The 27,204-nt window shown below is 43.7% G+C and overlaps 2 protein-coding genes across 2 annotated transcripts in view; one reads left to right on the top strand and one right to left on the bottom strand.

Moving 5' to 3' along the window:
* APOO (apolipoprotein O) overlaps positions 1–27,204 on the top strand; it is a 104,724-nt gene that overhangs the window by 32,443 nt on the left and 45,077 nt on the right. The window contains exons 2-3 of the mRNA XM_068270060.1: positions 15,523–15,636; positions 17,422–17,541. Coding sequence (XP_068126161.1) covers positions 15,523–15,636; positions 17,422–17,541 — 234 coding nt within the window. The remainder of the gene's footprint in view (positions 1–15,522; positions 15,637–17,421; positions 17,542–27,204) is intronic.
* On the bottom strand, positions 7,361–9,102 carry LOC137544703 (uncharacterized). Its single transcript, XM_068265797.1, has 2 exons — positions 9,065–9,102; positions 7,361–8,985 (listed from the first exon to the last, which is right to left on the bottom strand). The coding sequence occupies exons 1-2, from the start codon at positions 9,100–9,102 to the stop codon at positions 7,494–7,496; spliced, it is 1,530 nt and encodes a 509-aa protein (XP_068121898.1). The 3' UTR covers positions 7,361–7,493.

Here is a 27,204-nt window from a genome sequence, read left to right as displayed (position 1 = left end):
TAGAGAGTACTCATTCTGGTTTATTAGACTGTAACGTGCTTGGCTTTGATAAAACACGTTGTTCCTACTTTGCAAATTCCATGGTAGGATTGCGTAAAACAAAAAGGTCTGCAAACGTGTCCATGTGACCCGCAATGTCATTCTGGGAATTTTACTACAGTGCCTTGCTAAAGTATATTCAAACCCCACCCCATCTGACCCCCCTCCTCCTTGGCATTTTTCATGTTTTGTTGCCTCATATCCTGGGATTAGAATGGATTGTTTGAGAGTTTACACCATTTCGTTGACAGATCACACCTCTAACTTTAAAGATGTGTTATTTGGTTTATTGTGAAGCAAACAACAAATAGGACAAAATAACTAAACAATGTAAGCGTACATAACTAACTATTCACACATAACCCACTCCCACCCCCTGTACTTTGTGGAGCCATAGTTTGTGGCAACTACATCTTGCCACTGGTATTTTTGCCCATATCTCAAGGCAAAACTGCTCCAGCTCTTTCATGTTCGATGGTTTTTCGCTCGTGAACAGCAATATTCAACTCTGCCCACAGATTCTCTGTTGGATTGAGGTCTGGACATTGACTGGGCTATTCCAACACATTTAACCCCCTTGGCAGTATGATTATTTCCGGACTTTAGGGTCTAAAAACGGTACAATTTTTTTTGCACCCTTTTAGACCCTAAAACCTGGAAAAAATCATGCTGCCAGGGAGATCTGCAAATCCCCAGCAATCACTCACCTCCCTGGCCTCCAGAGCTGTAGTTATGCCTCCATCCTCCAGGTGGGGCTGCAACTCTAAAGTGAGATTGCGGGCTGTTGTCATGACAACAGCCAGCGATTTCACCAGGAGGAAGCAGAGCCCCGGAGGTGAGGAAGAAGAATGGCGACTGACGTCTGGATCCCTGGGAGGTATGTAGAAACGTTCCCGCTGTGCGCATTGCTCTGCATAGAGCCTCCGGCGGCTACCCCAAGCAGAGGTCTGGATTACCGCTCTGAGCTGCGGTTTTCTGCCCCGACCCTAGCTCAGGGTTACCGCCAAGGAGGTTAAATGCTCTCCCTTGAACCACACAAGTGTTGCTTTAGCAGTATGCTTTAAGTTATTGTCCTGTTGGAAGGTAAAATTCCATCAAATGCTGGGTACACTCGATACGTTTTTCTGCTCGATTTTTCATCCAATCGTCTTTCTTCTTGATTCTGCGCTCCATTCTCTTATCTTCCGACCCAAAAAATGATCGGAAGAAATATTGGACATGTCGTAAATTATCTATCAGACCATCTTTCGAGCGGAAAAACCTATGGTGAATTCCCAACATGAGTCTCAGATCACAGGCTGACTGACACAGATTTTGATCAAGAATATCCCTGTATTTAGCCCCCCCTATCCTTCCCTTGAATCAGACCAGTTTCCCAGTCCCTGTTACTAAAAGAAAATCCCCAGTGCATGATGCTGCCACTAGCATTTTTCACTATGGCAATGGGATGTGTTGGATTTGTGCCAGATACAACATTTTCCTTGGTGGCTGAAAAGTTCAATTTTAGCCTCATCTGACCGGAGTCACCCACATGACTTTCTGGGAAGGTGTGTTTATACTGACAGATCATGTGACACTTAGATTGCACACAGGTGGATTTTATTTCTCTACCGTATTTTTTTGACTATAAGACACTCTGGACCGAAAGGGAAAAAAATAAACTAAACCTATTGCAACCTGGTGCAAGGGCATCTTATGGACCTTCCCCCCACCCCAATTATTATGTCCCCTCGTGTGCATTCCTTGTACCTCTTGAGTCTTACTCTAACCCCCTGTTTCATCTGTACTCTAGTGTCCCCTGTCCCCCTGTGTCCACTTTCCCTCTTCCTGTGTCCTGTGGTCTCTGTCTTCTTGTGTCCTCTGTCCTCCGGTGCCCCCCTGTCCTTTGTCCCCTCTGCCCCCCTGTCCTTTGTCCCCCTGTGTCTGATGCCCTGTCCTTTGCCCCCCTTCCTCTATCCGACCTGTCTCCATCTCCCTGTGTCTTCCGGTGTCTACCGTCATCTATCCCTGTGTCACCATCCTCTTGTGTCCTCCGATGTTCCCCTTTCTCTATCCCCTTATCACCCAACCTCCTATGTCCTCCAGTGATTTGAATACATGCAGCCAGCAACGCAGCTCTGATGAAAAGGAAGTAGCCGCACGGCTTTGGAGAGCCAAGTTCAAGTCAGGCGAGGGGCGCTGCCCCTGACTGCCAGTCTTGCCACTCACTGCTCCCTGCTCCTTTTTTAATTGGAGCTGATGGTCTCAAGGGCGGGACCACAGCTTCGTCATTGGGGCCAATCGTTGCACTCCCTGCTACTGTGGGAGTGTAGTGATTGGCCCCAATAAAAAATCCAAAAGCACTTCTTTCTCCTTACCATATCACCTGAAACTAAAAAATGTTTACCTGAAATTGGATTTTATCGATTTTCATTTACTTGTATAATATTGTATTCATATACTTGTATAATAAAATTTGGCAAACTATTTCCAGTTTCCGTACTCCTTTTAGCAAAAATTATTAGGCCCCATTCACAGTGGTCATTACGTTGCTGTTATGGTAGTGATTCTTTGACTCGAGGGCTTCCCAGGGCACAGAATATAAGTGGACACAGGTCTTCACCTGCAAGGGATGATGGGCCGCTATCCCTTGTGGACAACGGATGGCTTTGCTGCTTAGTGCCCACCAAGTTGCGCTCCAGATAAACCTTAACTGTAGGTCAGAGAGCAAGTGACACAACCGTGTGGAGGACTAGGAGCCCGGTATGTGATATAGCGTAGTATGGGTACAGAGGCGCCAAAAGGATAAAATAATCTAAAAAGTTTAAAACATGAGGAGGAAGTGGTGGACTTACCTCCTCCAAGCAGACAGAAAAATTGCCAATGTATTTGTTAAATACAACAAGTTTATTTACAAACTCCGGGGGGCAATGCAACACGTTTCGCAGGGTTGATCCTTCTTTATCAGGCAATAACAACAGAGAAATAGCATATGTGGTCAGTAGAAGAGCCAGGCACCTCGGGTACGTGATAGAAGGAGGAAACAAATCGTAATCTAGATGTCAAGAAGGATAGCACAGGTTCAAGCGAGGTAAAATAACAGGCAAGGATCAGGGCAGGCAGACTAGAATCATAAATGGGAGCAGGCCAGGTCGGTAACAGAATCAACTAAAAAATATAGTAACCTACAGGTAATACTACCAAAGCTGTCAGAATGATCAGGACTGTGTGCTGATCACAGCTGCCTTATATAGTGCAGTGCTTGAATGTTTTGGCATGAACCTTCTTTTGCGCATGCGCGATCGTTCATCCATGCAAACGCAGACTTCCGCAGTAACAATGAGGCGTTACACATCTGATCAAACCCAACCAGACACTGACGGGTACCAGTATGAGTATGAACATATGACAGCAGGAACACAACGGATCGGGACAGCAGTACTGCACAGTATGCTCACATTGCGTCTGGTACAGTGAAGCATACAGTCAATGAAAAGTATGCTTCACCTCTACAGTTAATGCACATATTTACCGGTAACACACTGCATGCAGTGTGTTACTACTGTATATCTCAACCTGTTATACTGCAACTCACCCGCCGCACTGTGAACATCGCATAGGTGATATCTTGAAGTGCGGTAAGCCTTGTTACAAAAACGGCTATTACACCACACTGCAATGCACCACTGTGAATGTGGCCTTACTTGAAGGAATGAAATGTGACTGTTACTTTGGTAAAGAAACACTGTGTTTTATGTGCCTGCAGAACTTGAGAACCTTGGTGAATGCGCTGTGAGGTGTCCTTGATGTGGAAAATGATGAGAGGCTAAACAATAAAGGACAGCGATACAGTTCCCTGCTCTTAGCAGTGTGTTTTGCCAGCTGAACTTTGAAAATGCCATGGAACATTTTGATCTTCCATTGATCCGGTTCTCAGAATTCCGTTTATATTTTAAATAGTGTTATGTTTGCACTGTATACTCAGGCTTCCACCATGTCTCTGAACACCATGGGTTCTGCTGATTGACTTCATTTGCATTCTGTCAGCTGTCTTTGTTTTATACAGAAGTACAAAGTGATATGAGGTCCACACCGACATGACTATGCAAAGTATTCTGTAACCATGTCTCTGTAGTTATAAGTTGTTGAGTCAGTTAAAGAGAAACCGTAACCAAGAATTTAACTTCATCCCAATCAGTATCTGATTTAGGAAAATTGAATACTCACCTTACAGGTAATTTTCCTTTCCTGGTGCTCTCCATGTCAGCATACTAATGGGCAAAGACCCGCCTCCTTTGCCCCAGTAGGATGTCCAAAGATGTTAAAAGACTATCCCTCCCCCATACTGCCATTCTAGTTAACAAGTACGAGCCGACAGTATAGGGTGGGAACGTATGCTGACATGGAGAGCACCAGGAAAGGAAAATTACCTGTAAGGTGAGTATTCAATTTTCCTAATTCCCTGGTGTCTCCATGTCAGCATACTAATGGGCCAATAACTAGACAATAACAAGGGTGGGAGATGCAATAACAACAACAAAATTTAATTAACAGAATGTCAACATTACATAAATCATATTGCAGAGCTGACAGTGGAGGAAATAACTTTCTTTCCAAATTCCACAGTAGACAATAGTGCAGGGTCTACACTATAATGTTTCAAAAAGGTGTGCCCAGAGGCCCAGTTAGCTGCTCTGCATACTGTGGTCAACTCGACCTTACCTAACGTTGCCCACGAGGAAGACAGACTTCTCGTTGAATGGGCCAATATTTCCTGCGGAGGCTCAAGACCATTGGTTTTGTAAGCCTTTTGGATTAGAGTGACAATCCACCTCGCTATGGTTCTTGTAGTAGCGGGTTTTCCTTTCCTATAACCGTTAGGAATTACAAACAATCTATCTGAGTCTCGAATCGAGTTAGTTGCTTCTAAATAAGCCTTGACTGTAGAAGGAATGTCCAATGGATGCAGTTTTGAGACATCATCCTGTAATCTGAAACTTGGTAGTGTCCATTCCTGATTAAGATGAAAAACTGACGTTACTTTTGGCAAAAAAGCTTGGACGGGATGGAGTACTAGTCTATCCTCATAAAAGATCAAGTAAGGCTCTGAATGCCCCAAAGCCTGCAACTCTGACACCCTTCTACCAGATGTGATTGCCACCAGAAATACTGTGATCAAAGTTCGATCATAAAGGCTTAACTCCGTTTGTTTAGATAGGGCTTTCTCAATGTAGTCCAGGACTAACGGAAGTTCCCATTTAGGGAACTTTGGTTTTAACGGAGGCCGGAGTTTAATTGTTGCTTTAAAGAATTGCTTTACCAGAGTATTGGAGGACCAGGATATTCCAGATATTGATGAAATGGCCGAGACCTGCCTCTTCAGTGTGGAATAGGCTAAGCCCATATGAAGACCTTCCTGAAGAAAAGATAACAAATTAACTACTGTAAACTCTGATGTAGGAATCCTGACTTAGCAGCAAAGTCTGAAAAGGTCTTCCAAACTCTGTTGTAGGAGAGTGTTGTGGTTGGCTTTCTTGCTTTAGCTAAGGTTTCCGCCACCTCTGCAGAACAACCTATGTCTAACAACCTAAGCCTCTCAAATTCCATGCCATCAATCGGAGTCTTTGAGGATTTTGATGGCACATCGTTCCCTGTGAGAGTAGATCCGGCAAATCTGGAAGAGCTAGAGGATGTTGAGTGCTCAACTGAAGCAGTAGGGGAAACCACGGTCTCCTGGGCCAATATGGCAACACTGCCAGTACTGTCATTTTCTGAGTCATTAATTTCCTGAGAAATCTGAAGATTAACGGGATCGGTGGAAAAGCATATGCGAGATTGAAGCTCCAAGACTGGGAGAGAGCATCTGTCGCTAGAGCATTGGGGTCTCTGTACCTCGAGAAATATTTCTTCACTTTGTGGTTGGAATGAGAGGCAAAGAGATCGATCTCCGGACAACCCCATGTTTCGGAAATTGTTTGAAACACCAATGGATGTAGCGACCACTCGTTGTTGTTGAGTAGATTCCTTGACAGATAATCTGCTGTCGTATTTAATATTCCCGGAATATAAAGAGCCGAGAGATCCCCCAGACTCTCCTGCGCCATCTGCATTATCGGGCCAGTTTCCTTCATCAATGTCCTGCTGTGCGTTCCCCCTTGATTCTTTATATAGGATACTGCTGAGACATTGTCGATCCTCACCATCACTGATGTATTCTGTAAGACTGGAAGAAAATGTATCAAGGCTTGGAGGACAGCTCTTAGCTCTAGGACGTTTGAAACTATCCCTTGTGTTGGAAACTCCCAACAGCCTTGAGCGACTTGGTCTTGAAATACTGCCCCCCAACCTAAAGAACTGGCATCCGTTGTCAGAATATTCCAATTCTGTGGAAAGAGTGGACGACAATTTTTGAGGTTTGCCATGTTCCTCCACCATGAAAGGGAAGACCTGACTTTCGAGGAAAGTAGGATGTGCTGTGTTAACGATTCTTTGTTCCACTGTCTTAGAAATGACCACTGAAGAGGACGGAGATGCCAATGAGCCCACTTCACCATCGGTATCACTGAAGACATGAGCCCTAGGATCTGCATACATTTCCTGGCTGGAATCCAAGCTGCTAGTTCCAGATTTAGAACAGCTCGTTGAATTTTGTAAAGTTTGTCTGCTGGAAGTGATACTGTCCCTTTGACTGTGTCCAATTGAGCCCCCAGAAATATCATCCGACGAGTTGGTTGAAGCTGACTCTTGGGAAAATTTATCACCCAACCGAAAGCCTGCAGAGTATCTATCAGCACCGACCTGTCTCGAAGTAAGGCTTCCTTCGAAGAGGCCAACAGGAGAATATCGTCTAAATAATGAAGGACGCGTATTCCCTGTACCCTTACAACAGCAATTACCGATAACAGAACCTTGGAAAAAGTTCTCGAGACGTCGATAGGCCGAACGGCAGGCAAACAAACTGAAGGTGCAACTCTCCTACTGCAAATCGAAGAAATTTGTGAAAATTGTGATGTATGGGTACATGGAAATACGCGTCCCTCAGGTCCACTGAACACATCCAGTCGCCCGGTTGAATTGATAGGAGTATAGTTTGAAGACTCTCCATTTTGAATCTCGGGGTGAAGATGAATCTGTTTAGGCTTTTTAAATCTAATACCGGCCTCAGCTTCCCAGTCTTTTTCTTTATTAAAAATAGAGGGGAATAGTATCCTGTACCTCTTTCGGAAGTTGGCACCTGCACGACTGCTTTCTGCCGCATTAGCTCTGTCACATAGTCTATTAGAATTAACAACTTTTCTCGATTGTTTGGTATCCTTGTCGAGATAAATCGAATTAGAGGCGGACTTCTTTTGAAGGACCACTTGTGACCTTCTAGCACTGTACTTAAGACCCATGGGTCCTGACAAGTCCCCGTCCAGATTTTCCCGAAATTCAAAAGCCTGGCACCAACCGGAAAATCTAGGACGGGCGTCCCATCAAAAAGGCTTAACTGCATTACTTGTGGCTGAAGATGTTCTGGCTTTTGTAGACCTTTGAAAGGTATTTTGGGGGCGTTGCCAGTTTTTACGGTACTCCCTTCCAGGGCGATAAGACTTTGACTCGGTAAACTTGCTTGCTAACTGCTTTCTGTATTGAGAGAATTTTTGTCTACTGAATCTTCTGTCCTGGGGCAACAGACCCGATTTGCCCCCTGTAACTCTTGAGATGGCCGCATCCATCTTGGGCCCGAATAAATTCTTTCCATCAAAAGGTATTTTCGACCAGGCCTGTTTCGATGTAGGATCTGCTGACCAGGGTTTCAGCCATAAATTTCTTTTCGCCATGACGGCATATAACATTGAACGACTGGCAGAGCGGACTATGTCCACACTGGCCTCACCCAAGAAGTCTGCCGATAATCTTAACTCATTTAAGCCAAACGTAACTTCATCCATCGATGCACCCCTTGCTATATCTCTTTGAACCTTGTCTATCCAAACTCTGTTAGCCTTTGCTACTGAGGTTAATGCAATAGCGGCCCGAGACGTTTCCCCTGAAGCTAAGTAGGATCTCTTCAGGTCCTGATCTATTTGCCGATCTAATACATCTTTAAAGGCCACAGCATCTTCTATCGGCAGGGTAACGTTCTTCACTATTCTCATTAATGATGCGTCTACAACAGGGCATGTCTGAATAAGTGCTTCATCCCGATCCTCCAAAGGATACATTTTTTGAAATTTATTCTTGAGAGAAGGTTTCTTGACTGTCTTCTCCCATTCTTCCAATATCACTTCCTTAATCTCCTCCATCAAAGGAAACGAAACTTTAGTTTTAGTCAGATGTTTGTAATATCGTCTTCTCTTGTTTTTTGGCGATGCCGCTTCATCCTGCCACTCTATTGCTGATCTTACACTTGAAATAAATGAAGGAACGAGGGAGAAATCAAAACATTCCATTTCTATATTCGAATCCTCATCTGAGCTATCATCTTGTGATGAGTTTCTGGAGGAACGAGTGTCTGGAGAGTGACGGCTTTGACTGTGCGACATCTCTGCCACCGTATCCTTTACCACCTGCTTTATTAGCGTGGACACTTCCCTATCCTCCCTAGCAATGTCCAGGTGGCACAACTCGCAAACCTTCTTGTGGGGTAAAGCAGGTCTACCACAAATCCAACATTGATTCTTTTCCATGACTGGTCCAAAGGAGGTAGAAGGAATCACTCGATGGTCCGAATCTTCTGTTGACGACTGCGATCTTCTATTATCATATTGTTGTAATTGCTTAAGAGCCGAGGAACTTGACGAGGATTTTGATGATGCTAAATTGGACGATTTAATATCCGTAGGATGATCCTGCCGAGAATGCTGAAGCTCCGGATCCTGACGTCGTTGGGAAGATGCAACTGACTGATCCGTAGTCCCAAACGAGGATCTATGGGAGGCTTCCTCTTTCTGCTGCTCCACCTGACGATCCTCCTTGTCGCGTCTGAAAAAAGAGGGTAATCCCCTTAATCTCAGACCAATTTGATGCTCTTTTCAAAAAAATAATTACTTACCACCCTTACCTTTTAGATTTTGATTCACCCCCTTTATGCTTTCCCATGGCAGCTGGAATAAAATCAAAAGGTTGCTTTAGTGAAAAATCTATGCTGTACCTATCATCATAAAAAACAAAAACTTTTATTATATTTTTTTTTTTTTTTTTTTCAGTGTCAACCTACATAAAACCCACTTCTAATATATATCCCCTTATTTACCTAGCAGGCTAGCAGGAGCCAACAGCCTAGTCCGGAGCGCACTGGAAAAACGACCTTCCAGCAGCGCTGCCCGCTCCTACTGACTCTCTTATAGAAGAGTCGGCTGAATTCCTGCCTCCTCCTCTGAGATCCGGAATTTGCCCATAACAAAGATGGCGGAATTACAACTTCCGCCCCGGGCCCACAAAGGCAGCCGAAATCTCGCGCGCGCGCGCGAGAACACCGCCCAATCACCCGGAGAGCTCCGCATCAGCGTCCTCCGACACCAGCAGGAGCCCACAGGAGGCAAACCAACCGACGTGTGTCCCGGTATCAGACCGACAGCCGAAGCGGGCGGCCATGCCAGACGAGAAGCACCCTAAGGTAACACGCTGCACAGACTATATACACACCTGAGCTACAGCAACCACAGCATGCCAGGGACCCACTGCATCCTTTAGATACATAGCGTGGCCGCAGGAGTTTGTATAAATGCCCCAGGGGGAGCCATAATCAATGGCTAGGGCTCTACTACTTTTAGGAGCCTTTAGCAACCTAAGTAGCAGACTACAGCAGGAGAGCCTGAACCTGCTGGTGCCGCAAAAAAAGAGCGGAGGTAAGGGACAAGTAGAACAACATCCATGGAATCCACTACTGGAGGCGAGGACGAAAAAAAGAATGGCAGTATGGGGGAGGGATAGTCTTTTAACATCTTTGGACATCCTACTGGGGCAAAGGAGGCGGGTCTTTGCCCATTAGTATGCTGACATGGAGACACCAGGGAAACTCCATTTCCCATAAGAAATCTTTTCCTTTTCTCAAACGGATCATCAGGGGGGTCTGTATGGCTAATATTGTGGTGAAACCCCTCCCACAGTGTGATGTCAGGACCATGGTCCTGACAGTTTCCTGTCTGTGAACCTCATTGCATTGTGGGAAATAAGCTGTTTACAGATGTTTCCAACTGCCAAAAAAAGCAAGCAATCACCTGCCAGCAGTAAAATGTCACCATGTGATAAATGTCAGAATGTATTTCATGGAGAGGAAAGATTTTACAATGGGCAAACACTGACTAAATCTTTTATTCATAATTATTGTAAAAATTAAGAACTTTTTTATTACATTATTTTGACTGGAGTTCCTTTTTAAGTCTTACTAACAGTATTCTGTAACAGAATTCCGAACTCAAGAAAAATAAAAGGGTTAGAATATCCGTAAAGGTGGCCACACACACCATACAATTTTTTGATATATCTTTTCAATTCAAGAATTGCCATCATTTTTTCTGACTGATTGTAACATTTCAAAAATCTGACCAATGTACCACACACATGTTCAGTTTCCCCCAATTATGAAAAAAATGATTGAAAACTCATAAAAAATTGCTTGGGTCTGTACATCAAGTAATTGACAATCTACCACACACCATTCAATTTTCATAAAAATTGATCAGAAAAATCCAACACTCCTGATCTTTTATCGAATAAAAATGTGAAATTCGATTAGATTTCTCGAACAAGCGGGGAAAAAAAAGCTGTGCACTTTTCGGGACAACCGATCATAATTATCAAATTGGTGTAAAATTGGATCTTTTAATTGTATTGTGTGTGGCCATCTGTGGGCTTGGATCAACACACAAAAAGGTTTCCAGTCCTGCCTTGTTAGTTTTTTACAGTTGTCATCAGTTTTGCATGTGTTTCTATGAATGTGTTCAAACACATTCTGTCCTGGACCGGACTGGAATGTACACATTTATGTATGAACCAAGCCTTATCGGTTAGGCTTGGTTCACACATAAAGTTGCCCAGTCTTGTCCTGTCAGTTTTTTACAGTTGGCATCAGTTTTGCATGTGTTTCTATGGCTGTGTTTACACATTACGGTGGACATTTCCAGTCCAGTCAGGTAAAACTGATGCAAAACTGACAGAACCATACAGTACTGGACTGGACCGGAAATGTGCAGATTCATGCATGAACCAGCACCTAAAGGAATTTATTTATGGAAGTGTTTGGGTTTTTTTGTTTAGCTTCTTTTTTTTCTTTTCTTTTTTTTTTACTTTTCGCTATCTTCATTAAAGAGGATCTGTAACATCAAAACATCCCCTGGGGGGTACTCACCTCGGGTGGGGGAAGCCTCCGGATCCTAATGAGGCTTCCCACGCCGTCCTCCGTCCCTCAGGGGTCTCGCTGCAGCCCTCCGTGAAAGATGTCAATATTTACCTTCCCGGCTCCTGCGCAGGCGCTCTGACGGCTGTCGGCTCCGAAGTAGGCGGAAATACCCGATCGCCGTCGGGTCTGCTCTACTGCGCAGGCGCAAGTTTCCGGCGCCTGCGCAGTAGAGCGGACCCGACTGAGATCGGGTATTTCCGTGTAGTTCGGAACCGAAAGCAGCCACAGGACCCAGCAAAGGTAAATATTGAACTGACAGTCAGGTTTGTCGCCGGCTGTTCGGAGGGCTGCAGCGAGACCCCCGTGGGACAGAGGACGGCGTGGGAAGCCTCATTAGGATCCGGAGGCTTCCCCCACCCGAGGTGAGTACCCCCCAGGGGATGTTTTTGATGTTACAGAGTCTCTTTAAGGCTGTGATTAGGCAAAGTGGCAGTTATTAGATTGCCATGGTAACACATTACTATTGTAGCGCATGTGGCGCTAACAGAGTAATAGCCAGTGCTCGCTCAGCGTTACTACTGGTAAAATAACCGCCATCTCATGCGCCGTGCCCATTATTCTTTATGGAATTATTACATTGATTATACTGTATAACGAAAAGGATGATATAGAACTGTAATGCAGGTATAATACAAAAAAGTCAAAGGGTGCACTCTAAAGCTGTGTAAACACTCCAGATGAAGCTTAGCTGAGGAGGCCAATAACACCCACCTCTGCTCCTCCCCTGATCGCTCAACTAACGATCTGTCCTAGCAGATCACTTCGGCTGAGCTTCTATTATTATTAATTAGAATTTATATAGCGTCAATATTTTCCGGAGCGCTGTACAGAGCATATATTGTCTTTTCACTGGGTCTTGTCCCTCAGAGGGGCTCACAATCTAATCTCTATCATAGTCATATGTCTATGTATGTATCGTTGTGTATCGTATGCTAGCCTTGGACCCATTTTTAGGGGGAAACCAATAAACTTATGTATGTTTTTTGGATGTGGGAGAAAATTGGAGTGGCCGGATGAAACCCACGCAGACACGGGAAGAACATACAAACTTCTTGCAGATAGTGCCCTGGTTGGGATTCGAACCGGGAATCCAGCACTGCAAGGCAAGAGCACTGCTCACTATGCTGCTCCATGCTACGATCAAGAGCATTGCTCTTTCCTCTTACCTGGCTCCCAGGCCAGACATCACACCCTCGATGCATCACCGTCCAGCTATATATTATTCTCTACCTGTAAAGCACAAACTCTTATTTTAAACTTAATGGGAATGTGGGAGCGTTGTTTGTAAGTACCAGAAATCGAAGCAGGTGGTTTCCGGGCCGCTTGCCGATACTAGGCGGCCCATAGCAGCAATATTATGCTGCGCGGGGTGCGTAAGAGTAATTCTGGGCATTACTCCTCCTTTCAAGTTGCAACGACTTGGACGGGGAGTAGTATCTAACGCAGCCGGGGAGTTTAATTGCAGCAGCGAGAGCTGTCATTCGGCATGCCCTGCGCCCAACTCACTGACGGTGTACTAATACATACGCCCGAAAGGATATAAGTGTATTTGAATGAATTCTACAAGATCTCCGCTTTCAGAAAATATGCAGATAATGAGGATTTAATGAACCTTTAGTTTGTAATGTGTGTTTTCCTGATTTATAGAAAAATGTCTAAACTGGCTTGGCCAACAGATATTTAGCAGTGAGAGCTGGGAGGGGAAGGGTGAATGAATGGCATCTGCACTGCTACGGAAATGACTATGCATTACATAAATATGTACCACAACGCACAATGTGTAATGTGTTCCTGCCCTTAATCTTGAATCCTTTTATGATAATGGAATGTTCTGTGATCTGATCTCTACTGTTCTTTTATTTATTAGGAGCTAATGTATACATACACTAACAGATTTGGGTGGGTAGCTAATGTATGCATGCCCTTGCAGAAGTGGGTGGGGAGCTGATGTGTACATGCCCTCACAGAAATGGGTGGGTAGCTGATGTGTACATGCACTATCAGAAGTGGGTGGGTAGCTGATGTATACATGCCCTCACAGAAGTGGGTGGGTAGCTAATGTGTACATGCCCTCACAGTAGTGGGTGGGTAGCTAATGTGTACATGCCCTCACAGAAGTGGGTGGGTAGCTGATGTATGCATGCCCTCGCAGAAGTGGGTGGGTAGCTGATGTGTACATGCCCTCAAAGAAGTGGGTGGGTAGCTGATGTATGCATGCCCTCGCAGAAGTGTGTGGGTAGCTGATGTGTACATGCCCTCACAGAAGTGGGTGGGTAGCTGATGTATGCATGCCCTCACAGAAGTGTGTGGGTAGCTGATGTGTACATGCCCTCACAGAAGTAGGTGGGTAGCTGATGTATGCATGCCCTCACAGAAGTGGGTGAGTAGCTGATGTGTACATACACTCACAGAAGAGGGTGGGTAGCTGATGTGTACATGCAATCACAGAAGTGGGTGGGTAGCTGATGTATGCATGCCCTCGCAGAAGTGGGTGGGGAGCTGATGTGTACATGCCCTCACAGAAATGGGTGGGTAGCTGATGTGTACATGCACTATCAGAAGTGGGTGGGTAGCTGATGTATACATGCACTCACAGAAGTGGGTGGGTAGCTGATGTATACATGCACTCACAGAAGTGGGTGGTTAGCTAATATGTGTACATGCCCTCACAGAAATGGGTGGGTAGCTGATGTGTACATGCTCTCACAGAAGAGGGTGGGTAGCTGATGTGTACATGCACTCACAGAAGTGGGTGGGTAGCTGATGTATGCATGCCCTTGCAGAAGTGGGTGGGTAGCTGATGTGTACATGCCCTCACAGAAATGGGTGGGTAGCTGATGTGTACATGCACTCACAGAAGTGGGTGGGTAGCTGATGTGTACATGCTCTCACAGAAGTGGGTAGTTAGCTAAAATGTGTACATGCACTCACAGAAGTGGGTGGGTAGCTGATGTGTACATGCACTCACAGAAGTGGGTGGGTAGCTGATGTGTACATGCTCTCACAGAAGTGGGTAGTTAGCTAAAATGTGTACATGCACTCACAGAAGTGGGTGGGTAGCTGATGTGTACATGCCCTCACAGAAGCCGGTGGGTAGCTGATGTGTACATGCTCTCACAGAAGTGGGTAGTTAGCTAAAATGTGTACATGCACTCACAGAAGTGGGTGGGTAGCTGATGTGTACATGCCCTCACAGAAGCCGGTGGTTAGCCCTAATGTGTACATGCACTCACAGAAGTGGGTTGTACATGCATTCTCAGTAGTGGAAGGGTACTGCTTTCACTGTGCCCAGGGTGAAATAGATAATTTAACAGTAGTTTTCAAGCTCTGTAGAAACAGCGCAGGAGATTTGGGCGCAGTCAGCGCCACCATAGACTAATAGGAATTACGGCTATAGCGACACTCAGTGACTGAATTGGGCACTAACAGAAGACTAAGCAAAAATCACTACAAGAACACTAATTCGTCCGCCAGCAATAACTGGAAGCCGAATTACACCTTTCCCCACTATCCATGGCGGTCTGGAGGGGTAATAGTAATTAATGCCGCCGGGACTTGTGCAGGAACATGGTAAGCTAGATATTATAGTGCAGTTTCTAGTACACTACAGAGCTCATTGGGGAGGAGGCTTTGCAATGCATACACCATTTCCAGCAGGAGAAAAAAACAGAGTAAGGGAGGAAATTACATCAGGATTGGCTTCAGTCCATGGCAGTAAAGATGGAAAATGCCTGGAACAGGTTTCACTTTATTTACTATATAAAATTCACTGAAATACAAACGTGTACAGTACAATACATATGTTATGTAAGCAGAACAAGTATTTATCTACTTACCGGTATATATGTGATTTTTTTCCCTGGGATAGTATGGCTTTCCCTGCTGCTGTAAATGGAATGGCGGTAGATCCCTTTTAAACAGTGCTTTTCCTTGGCCGTGTTTTTATCCTCAGAAATGATTTGTGCACCTTGTACAGGGGGGTTGGGGGATGTGTGAAAAATTAATGAACCGTAAACTTTGAATCTTACTGTTTTGATACCTATGTTGTATTTCAGAGAGTAGCTCTTGTTTTCTAATGTCTTGCATGCATGAACTAATGTAGTGTTTTTCCTTTGCAGGCAGTGAGATTGGTGGCTTTTCCTGCCAGTCTGGGTTTTGCTGCTCTTCATGTTAATGCGGAAAGCAAAACAAACGCACCTTCCAAAACCAAAACGACCCTAAAAGTGGAAGAGGTACAATGTAACATTGAATTATGCTTAAACCTCGAGGTGAGAGTCATATGGAGGCTGACATGTTTATTTCCTTTTAAACAATTCACATCCATTGGCTGTCCTGCTGATTCTCTGCCTCTAATCCTTTAATCAAGCCATAGACCATGAACAAGCATGCAGAGCAGATGTCTATGACAAATCTGACAAGATTAGCTGCATGCTTGTTTCAGGTGTATGATTCAGACGCTACTGACTAAAAAGATGAGCAGGTCTGCCAGGCAACTTGTATTGTTTAAAAGGAAATAAATATGACAGCCTCCATCTGTCTCTCACCTTGTGTTCCTTTTAAGAATGTTATTTGCAAAGTATGAATCATTATCAGTAAAAGAATAAGGGCTAGTATTATATAGCTGGTTCATAACTGATACGCTGTTGGAAACCGATCACCCCACCCCAAAACTACCGTACATTTTAATAATGTAGCTAAGATTTCCGCAGCCGTAGTGTAGTCCCAGCCTTGTGCTGTACAGTAGTGTGCAGTGAGCCACTCTGTCCTCTTTCATGACTGGCAGCAGTAGTGAGTGGTAGCTTGGCCATGCCTTTTCTCCTGGATGTGCAGCACAGAGGGAACCCATGCTTTAACTCCACAGAGCTCAGCAGCAGTCACAAGACACTGAGTATACCTTAATAACATTAATATTACACCTTTACAACTACTGTAGTATAGGGAGGGAGGGGATAGAAGGAATAAATATACTTGCTGAAGCTTTGTTGGGTACTGTCACTAGTTTAAGAACTTTAAACTACTGACAGGTATACTTTAAGGCACACATGTCAAACTCGGACCAAATCTGGCCCTCAGAGCCATTAGATTTGGCCCTCAAGTGGTTTCCCCACTTTGTATTGTTTGACTCTCTCTAGACTATAGAGCGCGTCCTTGTGGCTGCAGCTCTGGCGCTTTGAGTCCGCCAGGAGAAAAGCGCAATATAAATGTTATATGTCTTGTGTTTGTCTTGTCTAGACCACCAGGGAAGCTATATTGGAGGTGAAGCCCTAGAATACCAGGAAAGGCATTTGGGGGAGGTAGGGGCAAAGCACTAAACACTAGGGAACTGTATGGGGAAGGGGGGGCACTAGACGCGTACGAGAGACAACGGCGCTGGAGACTTGGGCGCAGGATTCAGCCGGTATACATGGCTGATCCTGCTGCCGCACAAGTCCCGGCTGTATTAAATACTATTCCCCCTCCAGGCCGCCATGGATAGTGGGGAATGAAATAATTTGGCTTCGAGCAATTGCTGGAAGCCGAATTATTAGGTTTTAAAAGTAACTTCAGCTCCGTCTTCTGACAGCGCTGAAGTTACTCCCTGTGCCTGCTACAGCCGCCATTTCTATGACGGCCTATGGTGGCGCCGGCTGCACCCAAATCTCCTGCGCTAGTTTCAGCGTGTTGGGCACTAGACACCAGGGAACTGTATAGAATGAAGAGGACCACTAGATGCCAGGGAACTTTATATGGGTTGGAGAAGAGACATTAGACACCAGGGAACTTTATAAGGGAGGAAGGTGACCATTAGACATTGAGGTTGGCCCGTGCCTAGGTCCCAGTGTTTAACTTTGGCCCACTTTGTATTTGAGTTTTACACTCCTGCTTTAAGGGCATACAACTTTGTGTTCTTGCAGTCACAGGTCATTTTGTTATTGTTTTATAAAGGTATGTTTTGTTCATGCTGTTTTAGGGCTGCTAGGGGTTGTGTGGTATTTTAACATCTAAAATTGTCACTTTTTTGTCTCAAAAATGTGCAGCTTTCTCTATATTCCAGCCCTGTCCAAGAAACCAGATATGTGGAAGAGAAGCAGACGCAACTGGAGGAAGGGATCACATTTGTTAGACAATCTATAGAACCCTATACTAGCTGGTGTCAGGTAATTGCTTTCTCTTGTTTATCATAAAGACCTGTCTGAAACTAGTGGAGACTGAGCACAGTCGGCATAGTGTTTTGGTTCCTTGTCTGTTTTATAATAACTCGAGCAGTCGTTGTGTTGTTAAACATTAACAGCACTTAGTGTTGTTACATGTCAGAGTGTTTGTTTAATTTAAAGTCTATTCTGAGGTACAAAGAGAATGTTGGCTATCAAAATAACTGTGTGTAAGCAAAGTAGGGAGGTGTTTTCCATTTCCTCCCAGGAATCAGGTTCCTGTAAAATACTGTACATTGCGTAACCTAATGCTGGGAATACACCATGAGTTTTTTTGGCAGAGAGATGGCTCTTTAGATAATTTCCGACAGGTCCGATCTGATTTAGATTTTTTCTGATCGATTTTCTCATAGAAGTGAATGGAAATCATTTAGAAAAACGATCAGAACCATAAGCTTGTTGGTTAGTCTGTACCTCTGGGTTTTTAAAGTCCTACTCCATAGAGCCAAATTAATCCATGCCATGCACTGATGAGGATCAACCAATCCGAAACAGTCTGTATGCATGTTGGATTATTATGGCTCTGTACTATTACAAGCTGACACATCATTGCATTCCAGCGGATCTGGAGGTGTGTTTAGCTTCTAAGGACAATGGTTAATTTGCATACATTCAGCAGTGATGCCCTGGGAGACATCTTGGAGCTCACTCCAACCTGAATTATCGCAAATACTTTCTGTTTTAAGAAAGCAAACTTCTGTTTTCCATGCATTTTCGTAAGGGGGCTCCAATGAGTTCTGGTTCACCATGAGCTGGTTGGTTAGTCTGTAAATCTGCCAAAAAAACCTCATCAATGTGATACCTTGAGACACATTATGTTTCAAAGAGAAACATAATAAGCACAATCTAAGCCCTTGTAAAAAGTGTTTTACCATATTTTACATTTATTTTAAAAAATGATTTTTGAAATAGATCTGAATAGATCGTATTAACTTATATGCTTATTAACTTGATCTTTACATCACTTTTCAATTAATCCCAAAGAAAATCAAGGTGACAGAAACAAAACATTTGCTTAAAGGGAACCTGAAGTGAGAGCGGTATGCAGGCTGATAAATTTAATTTTAACGATTTTAGCTACCCAAACGTGATCCTCATGTCCAGACGGCTGCTCTGCTGCAGAGGCGCGATTCGGCGCGCTCCCGCCCCCCGTGTCCCCATGCTGTCCCCCGGTAGCCCTGGGATCAGTGAACGGGAACATGGTTGCCATTCACCGATCTAAGTTGAAAGCAGAAAAACCGACGGTTTCTAATCAGAGACCGCAGTTTTTCTAGAAAAAAAAACCTCAAGGTAAATAGTAAAACTACATCTACATACATTATTCATGCCAACTTACACATATTATAACATTAAAAACTGTTTATTTCCCAACACCCAAAAATTGCCCAAATAAAATTTTTAATGAAAAAAAAATTACAATAAAAAAAAAAAATAGTTACCTAAGGGTCTGAACTTTTTAAATATGCATGTGAAGGGTGTATACTACGAACATTTTTTAAATTATAAGCTTGTAAATAGTGATGGACGCAAAACTGGAAAAATGCACCTTTATTTCCAAATAAAATATTGGCGCCATACATTGTGATAGGGACAAAATTTAAATGGTGTAATAACCGAGACAAGCGGGCAAATAAAATACATAGGTTTTAATTATGGTAGCATGCATTATTTTAAAGCTATAATGGCTGAAAACTGAGAAATAATGATTTTTTTTTCCCATTTTTTCTTAATATTCCTGTTAAAATGCATTTATAAAAAAATAATTCTTAGCAAAATGTACCACCCAAAGAAAGCCTAATCAGTGGCGGAAAAAACAAGATATAGATCAATAAATTGTGATAAGTAGTGATAAAGTTAGTAGTGAAATGAATGGGAGGTGAAAATTGCTCTGATACATAAGGTGAAAAATCCCCACGAGCTGAAATGGTTAAATAATGCACATTGCCCGGCAGCGTAGATGCCATGCGTTGCATTGTAAACGTTCGTGTTTATATTGCGAACAAAGCCATAGTCATTCTCTTTGCCCTGGCTTCAGTTTTTGACATGGTTGAATATGCTACACTACTTCCCATTCTGTCTTCTGTAGGTATTCAAGAGCTGTCCATTCTCATGCCTTTTTTTGTTATGTCAGTGGAGAAACTTACAGTGTTGCTCAGTATCAAAGTATCAGTCCTTGGATCTCTACTTTTCTCCATCTACACCAGGGGTCTCAAACTCGCGGCCCGCGGGCCATTTGCGGCCCTCGATACAATATTTTGTGGCCCCAGAGCTTGTAGGGGCCCCCAGTGGCTACAAGAGGAAAAACATTTTTTCAAATCGGCCTTATAGTTTTTAAGAAAATCGATTTTAAAGTTGCAAAGGAAAAAAATACACATTTAAAAACCCGCCAACTTTAATGGTTAATAGCAAATCTACCATAAATGCTAGAAACCCTAAATTTGCAGGATATGTTAAGGAGATCATTAGGAATAAGAGGAAATAACAATTTTTCAAAAAGACCTTATAGTTTTTGAGAAAATCGATTTTAAAGTTTCGAAGAAAAATAGTATACTTTTAAATGCGGTAAATGTCACTTTTAGTAGCAAGCCTAACGGTGGTGTAATTTTACATGTATCAAAAGAAAGAGCAATACATTTCCTGACAGGGTTTCCAGGGGTCCATACGCAGCCGCAGCGCTTTGGCCAGGGATCGCTATACAGCCGCAATATGGCTGTATGAAGATTCCTGGTATTTTTTCCTATTTTCCCCCCAAAAAATTTTATGTTTAGAGTGTGGGAATTTTTTTTTTTAATTATGTGGGGTCAGCTGAAGCTGAAAGCTCTGCCCCTTCCAGGAAATGCCGGCGGATTGCCCCCCGGGGCGATTTGGGGGCTCTGCAGCCCTCGTTTTGCGGCGGGGACACGTGAACTCCCTTATGCGGCCCATCCTCATCCTGACTTTGCCTCCTGCGGCCCCCGGGTAAATTGAGTTTGAGACCCCTGATCTACACCCTGCGCTTTGCCAACCAATTATACTTTTGGCTTCCAGTGTCACTGAAATGCAAAGAATATCCAAATCTGTTTCTCTGCTTTCATTTCTCATGTGCGTAGTTGTCCAAATACCATATCCTCTTTCATGTTCTCCTATTTTCCGAAACACTATATAAACAAAACAGAAACTGTAATGTTTCTGCTGTGTAATTTGTTTTTTCTGCCTGATTTAAAGTGTACTTGAGACGAGCAAAAAAAAAAAGTTTAACACATACCTGGGGCTTCATCCAGCCCCCTTCAGCCTGATCGCTCCCTTGTTGCTTTCTTCAACCGCCTGTAGCCTCCGCAATCCGGCCTGGTAATTCGGCAAGTCGGGGCCAGTCAGCGCAGTTTGGCCAGATGCGCTCCCCCGTTTCTCTCCTTTGGCTGGGAGCTTTCTACGCAGTAGTACTGCGCTGGTGCAGAACTCTCCTGGCAAAGGGAGCGCGATGTGGGAGCGCGCGTGGCTGGGCCATACATGCGCAGTAAGCCCCCGACTCGACTCCCGCGGTTACCAGGTCAGATTGCGGAGACTGCAGGCAGTGGAGGAACTCGACGAGGGATCAATCAGGCCGAAGGGGGCTGGAGGAAGCCCCAGGTATGTATAAAACTTTTTATTCGATCATCTCCGGTTCACTTTATCTTTGATGACACCCCAATAACACAAATTCCTCAGGCTCACGGTATATGTGAAATATTTGATCCTGTACTCAAACCTCAACTATCTTCTGTCAAATTGAACTAAAAAACGTCTCGCGCATCCATTCCTTCCTCACTTAGGATACAACTCAAATGTTAGTATACCTTCGCCATATACTGAATAGGCTATTGCAGCACCCTGTTCTGCAGCCTGTGATTCAACTGGCATCTATCCAGTCTATCCTAATTGCTGCTGCTCAACTCAAGTATTTCTCCTTTGGCTTATCAGATACTGCTCCTCCCTGTCAGTCTCTCCACCAACTGTCCTTCAAACAAAGCTCAAGCTTCTAATTCTTATCTACAAAGCTCTCTACAGTGTGAGTCACCTTTTACATCACTACACTGCTTTACAGATTCAGTACTATCCTTGTGTTTTGCCAATGCTCTCCTCCTCTGATCTGCCCTTGTCACCACCTACCATTTCTCCGGGGCCGGTTCTAGTAGAAGTGGGGCCCCAGGGAAAAATTAGCCCAGGGGCCCAGCAACAGACACCCCCTGACCAAAAAGCAGCATTAAGGGCCCTTTGTTGCAGTCAAATTTCCCTCCTGGGCCCCTGAGCTGGCTTCTGACCAATCACCCCCCCCCCCCCCCCCGCCATCTTAACTGTTGCTCCCTGGGACTCCTGCAGAGTCATTGGCAGTGTCATGTCTCACCTGCCCGCCAGCACAGTGAGGCGCCACTCTGACAAACAGCAGAGGCCCCTGGGAGCAACAGTTAAGATGGGTAAGACACCTTGAGGGCCCCTAAAGACTCTGGGCCCTGGAGCGATTACGCGCTTTGCCTCTATGGTAGCGCCGGCCCTGCATTTCTCTTCCACACCCAGAATTTCTCACATACCTCTCCTCTCCTCTGGAACTCTCTCCCTAATTAGACTCTGTTCCCACTTGGGTGAAGAACGGACATTTTTTTTTCTGTTCTGCACTCATTCCTAAACGGACAGTGAGCAGCTCCTATTTTATAAACAAGAGCTGTTCACGCTTGTCACTCTGCAACGGATCTGTGGAATCCATTGCGGTAAGCGGACCACACTTCTGTGCAGTCCGCGATAATCCCGGAGATGCGTTCCCTTTTATTGCTAATGGGGGTAACGTGTCTGCCCCATGCTACAGCCGTAGGGTCAGAATGGACATTACACTGTCCGCTACCGCTGATCCGGCGCAAATGGGAACCAAACCTAAATCAGTTCAATCATTTCCAACTTTAGTGCTAGGTGGTTATACAGTTGCAAAAAAAAGGTGGCTATGGAGGCTAAGATGGGTTAAAATGCCCTGCCTAGTTAAGCCAGTGACATGGCTCTGTTAGGCCCCTTTTACACTTAATCAGTTATAACTGAAAGAAAACTGATTTTCAAAGTAATGCCCATGTTTTCCTATGGCACAGTTCACTCCTAACGCGTTATAACTGAAATCTTTTTCACAATGCACTGCTATGGAAAAACGCATCCTAACTGACACCAACTGATTAAGTGTAAATGGACCCTAACACAAAAGAGGAGCCTTTGATGAGTCTCATTTAGTGACCAAAGTCCTCTGCTTGAGAATGTTTTGTTATGGAAGACCAGACAGACATTTTGTATTGACATCTCTTGGCCCATATGCAATATCACTTTTTCTCCTAAGTTTTCTGCTAGGAGATCACTTTTCATCTTCTATTAAGACTAACTTTGCAGCATTTTGCAATTGAATAAGTAGCAAAAAGGAGCCCTAAAATCATGTTGAGCAATTTCTCGCTGGATGGTGACTTAAAATGCATTTTATTAGCAAGTCGTAAAAATATCTCCTTGGAGAAAACGCAGGAGAAAAAGTTAATTGCATATGGCCCCTCTTGTCTTTCACATTCGCCATGGTACTGCTCTTGTTTGGTCCCTATGTTTGCACAGAACTCCCACAACATTTGCAATTGTGACCTAGTCTCTGAACTGAGGATTCCAGGAATAACACCTGAGAACCATCAAATTAACACATTACGGAAAAGCTGCAAGTTTAGAAGGGATTTGCTCCCTCTGAGACACTGCCTGCAGTGACTATGACCATAAGTATTTATTATTATTACTTAGTATTGCTATAGCGCCGACATCTTCTGCACGCTTTACAGTGAATATAGTCCTGTCACTAATTGTCCCTAAGGAGCTCACAATCTGATCATGTGTCCATCGTAATCTTATGCTAAGTACACACCATACAATTTTCTGTTAGATTTACTTGCCAGATAGATAAGTTCCAACATGTTGGAAATTATCTATCTAACCATCTATCTGCCTAGCAATAAAGGGTCCCATACATTGATCGATTTCAGCCACCATTCGATCGATTGATTCTATAGAATCGATCGATCAGAAATCAATTCTTTCAAATCTATCGATCGATTAATTTCCGATTTCGATGGATCTATCTGACAGGATGGAAAATCTAGGTCGATCTGTTGGTAGCAGACCCATGGCCAATAGAGTTGCATTGTATCTAATGGTCCAATAATGCATTTAATTCTGAAATCTATTGGAAATCTGTTCCTAGTGTGTGGCACACCTCAGATAGATTCCTGTCAGATTCAACTTGACAGGCATCTGACAGAAATCTATCTGATGGTCGAATCTGCTGCAAATCTATAAGTGTATGGCCACCTTTATGCTGGGCATACACGGCTCGATTTTGCCGCTCGATTCTCCCGCTCGAATCCGCAGGCGACTCTCTTATCTTCCGCTCGTTTCTCTTATCTTTTTACATTGTTCCCAATGCGGAATCGAGTGGCGAAACAATGAGGCGGGAGATCGGACGTGTCGGAAATTATCTATCGAGCCATCTAAATGGCTCAAAATCAAGCAGTGTATTCCCAGCATAAAGCCCAATCTACAAGATACGATTCTTTGTACGATTCGACTACGATTCTATATACGATCTGATTAAATCCGACATGTCCAATCGGGATTCGATTCAATTCGATTTACCATTGTTTTGCAATGGCAAATCGAATTGAATCGAATCGAATCCCGATCGGTCATGTTGGATTTAATCGGATCGTATATAGAATCGTAATAGAATCGTACAAAGAATTGTATCGTGTAGATTGGGCTTTAGGCATTGTTCTACTCAGCAGATAACCAGAAGACAATGCACCAGAGATAATGACCATTCTCTACAGAAAATAATCTAACAGAAAATTCTAATGCTGGGAATACACAGGTCATTTTTTCCGCTCGATTGATTTCGCCGCTCGATCCTCCACTCGATTTTCTTATCTTCCGCTATCTTTTCTCATATCTTTCCATTCACCTCTATCAGGAATCGAGCGGCAAAACGATCTAACGAGAGATCGGACATGTCAGAAATTATCTATCTAACCATCTATCTGCCACAAAAACGACCCGTGTATTCCCAGCATACCAGAAAAATCGAACAGAAAATTGTATGGTATGTATTACACTATACATAGACATAGGCATATGTATGGTGTCATAGGCAATTTAGGGGGAAGCCAATTAGCTTCTCTGTATGTTTCTGGGATGTGGAAGCAAGACGGAGTGCCTGGAGGAAACCCACACAGACATAGAGAGAACATACACACTTTGGGCAGATAGTGCCCTGGCTGGTATTTTGATATTTGAACCAGGGACCCAGCGCTGGAAGGTGAGAGTGCTAACCACTACACCACCCTGCCATCCATGCAGTAGTAGCTACTTGAAGGTCACCTAAAGTGAAAGTGATATGGAGGCTGCCATATTTCCTTTTAAAAAATACCAGTTGCCTGGCTATCTTTAGGCCATAGTCCCTAAACAAGCATGCAGCAGATCAGGTGTTTCTGACATTATTGTCAGATCTGACAAGATTAGCTGCATGTTTGTTTCTGGTGTTATTCAGACACTACTGCAGCCAAATAGATCAGCAGGGCTACCAGGCAACTGGTATTGTTTAAAAGGAGATAAATATGGCAGCCTCCATATTCTTCTCAATTCAGTTGTCCTTTAAGTAGCTACAATACTGAACAAACTCTGCTAATGGCCGCATGTGCTGTACCCATCAGTCTTATAGAATAGAATGGAACACATTTTCCCAACGGTAAAGCAGCAGATCCTTAATTAGAAGACCACCAGAAACAAAAGATGATCTGCTTCTCTAAATGAGCTCTAAGCATGCTAACAGCAGCTTTATGCTAACTTAATAGGATCTTCTCCATTCCAGTCCATAGGATAAGCCGCAGAATCAGCGCACATTTCTGTGCATCCTAAAGCAACACCATCCATCTATCAAGGTAAAATAGGATTCAAGCTAAATGTGGCCATACACTTATCAATGTTTCTTGATGCCCAATCAATTTCCATCTGGGTTTGGCCGATCACTCCAGACAGAAGATATCTTGTCAGGTGTGCGGCAGTACCAGTGTTTGATTACAGGACAACCAATGTGTTGGCAACAGAGCTTACACTCACCTATCTGCCGATGCATGTCTTCTCTCCATCCCTGCCGGGTGCTCCTCACTGTTTCTTCTCTTCTGTCGTGTCTATGTCATGTAACAAGCACAAGAGGTCAAACACTAGCAGACTCTATTGGTCACATAAGGTACATGCTACAGCGTCTCTAGTATTTATCATGTGACACAGGCATCCTGGGAAAGGTATGACAGGGAGAGAAGACACGCTGGCAGATAGGTGAGTGTAAGCTCTGCATCTCTATACCCTGCGTGGCTGGGGGGGGGGGGGGTATTAGATGGGGAAGACCTGGGGGCAAGCAGTGCGCAGCTCCACAGATATTTATTAGATTTCAAGCTGAAACCTATTGAAAATATTTGCTTAGTGTGTGGAAGGATTTGATCCCTTTCAGATTAGATTTGATCTAAGAGGGATCAATCTGATGATCAAATCTGGTGGCCATCTTTTAGTGTACGGCCACTTTAAAGGATACCCGAAGTGACGTGTGACATGTTGAGATAGACATGGGTATGTATAGTGCCAAGCACACTAATAACTATGCTGTGTTCCTTTTTTTCTTTCTCTGCCTGAAAGAGTTAACTATCAGGTATGTGAGTGGCTGACTCAGTCCTGACTCAGACAGGAAGTGACAACAGTGTGACCCTCACGGATAAGAAATTCCAACTATAAAACACTTTCCTAGCAGAAAATGGCTTCTGAGAGCAGGAAAGAGATAAAAAGAGTCAATAGTTTATAGATTTTAGCTCTGGCATACTTCAATGAATGTGTCATTGAGCAAAAACAATAAAACAGTTAAAACTTAAAAAGTAGATTTAAACATAAACTAAAGCTGTGGACTATCTTAAAAAGTCATTTTTAGGAGAAGGAAGATAGATACAATCGTTAATTTCATTAGTTTCTTTTTGCTTTGGGTGTCCTTTAAGACTGCTCTTTTAGGGCTAATGCACACCACAAGAGCTTTTTAAACGCTAGAGATTTTAAAAGCTCTTGCTAATGCTCCAGTGTGCACACACACATAGGATAACATTAGCAAGAGCTTTTAAAGAGAAACCTGTAACCAAGAATTGAACTTCATCCCAATCAGCAGCTGATACCCCCTTTCCCTTGAGAAATCTTTTCCTTTTAACATACAGATCATCAGGGGGCTCTGTATGGCTGATATTGTGGTGAAACCCCTCCCACAGTGTGATGTCAGGACTATGGTGCTGACATCACACTGCGGGAGCCTTTTTGCATTGTGGGAAATAACAGCTGTTTCACCATGTGATAAATGTCAGAATGTAAATCAGGGAGAGGAAATATTTTGCAATAGGAAAACCCTGACTAAATCATTTATACATAATAATTGTAAAAATGAAGCACTTTTTTTGTTACATTATTTTCAATAGAGTTCCTCTTTAAAATCACAAAGCACTCAGAAACCGTACAGAGTCCTGACATTAGTTTTAAAGACAACCTCTACCCAATAGTTTTTTTTTT

The sequence above is a fragment of the Hyperolius riggenbachi genome, chromosome 2 (assembly GCF_040937935.1).
Source record: "Hyperolius riggenbachi isolate aHypRig1 chromosome 2, aHypRig1.pri, whole genome shotgun sequence".
Taxonomy (NCBI): domain Eukaryota; kingdom Metazoa; phylum Chordata; class Amphibia; order Anura; family Hyperoliidae; genus Hyperolius; species Hyperolius riggenbachi.
The sequence above is the reverse complement of the archived record's forward strand: the minus strand, read 5'-3'. Positions and strand labels throughout refer to the sequence as shown.

Bases quoted from the DNA above. Each gene is read 5' to 3' on its own strand.
- LOC137544703 (XM_068265797.1), bottom strand. From the start codon at position 9,102: ATGGGAAAGCATAAAGGGGGTGAATCAAAATCTAAAAG. The intron at 8,986-9,064 runs GTAAGGGTGGTA...CTCTTTTTTCAG, and splicing joins GGTGAATCAAAATCTAAAAG to ACGCGACAAGGAGGATCGTC.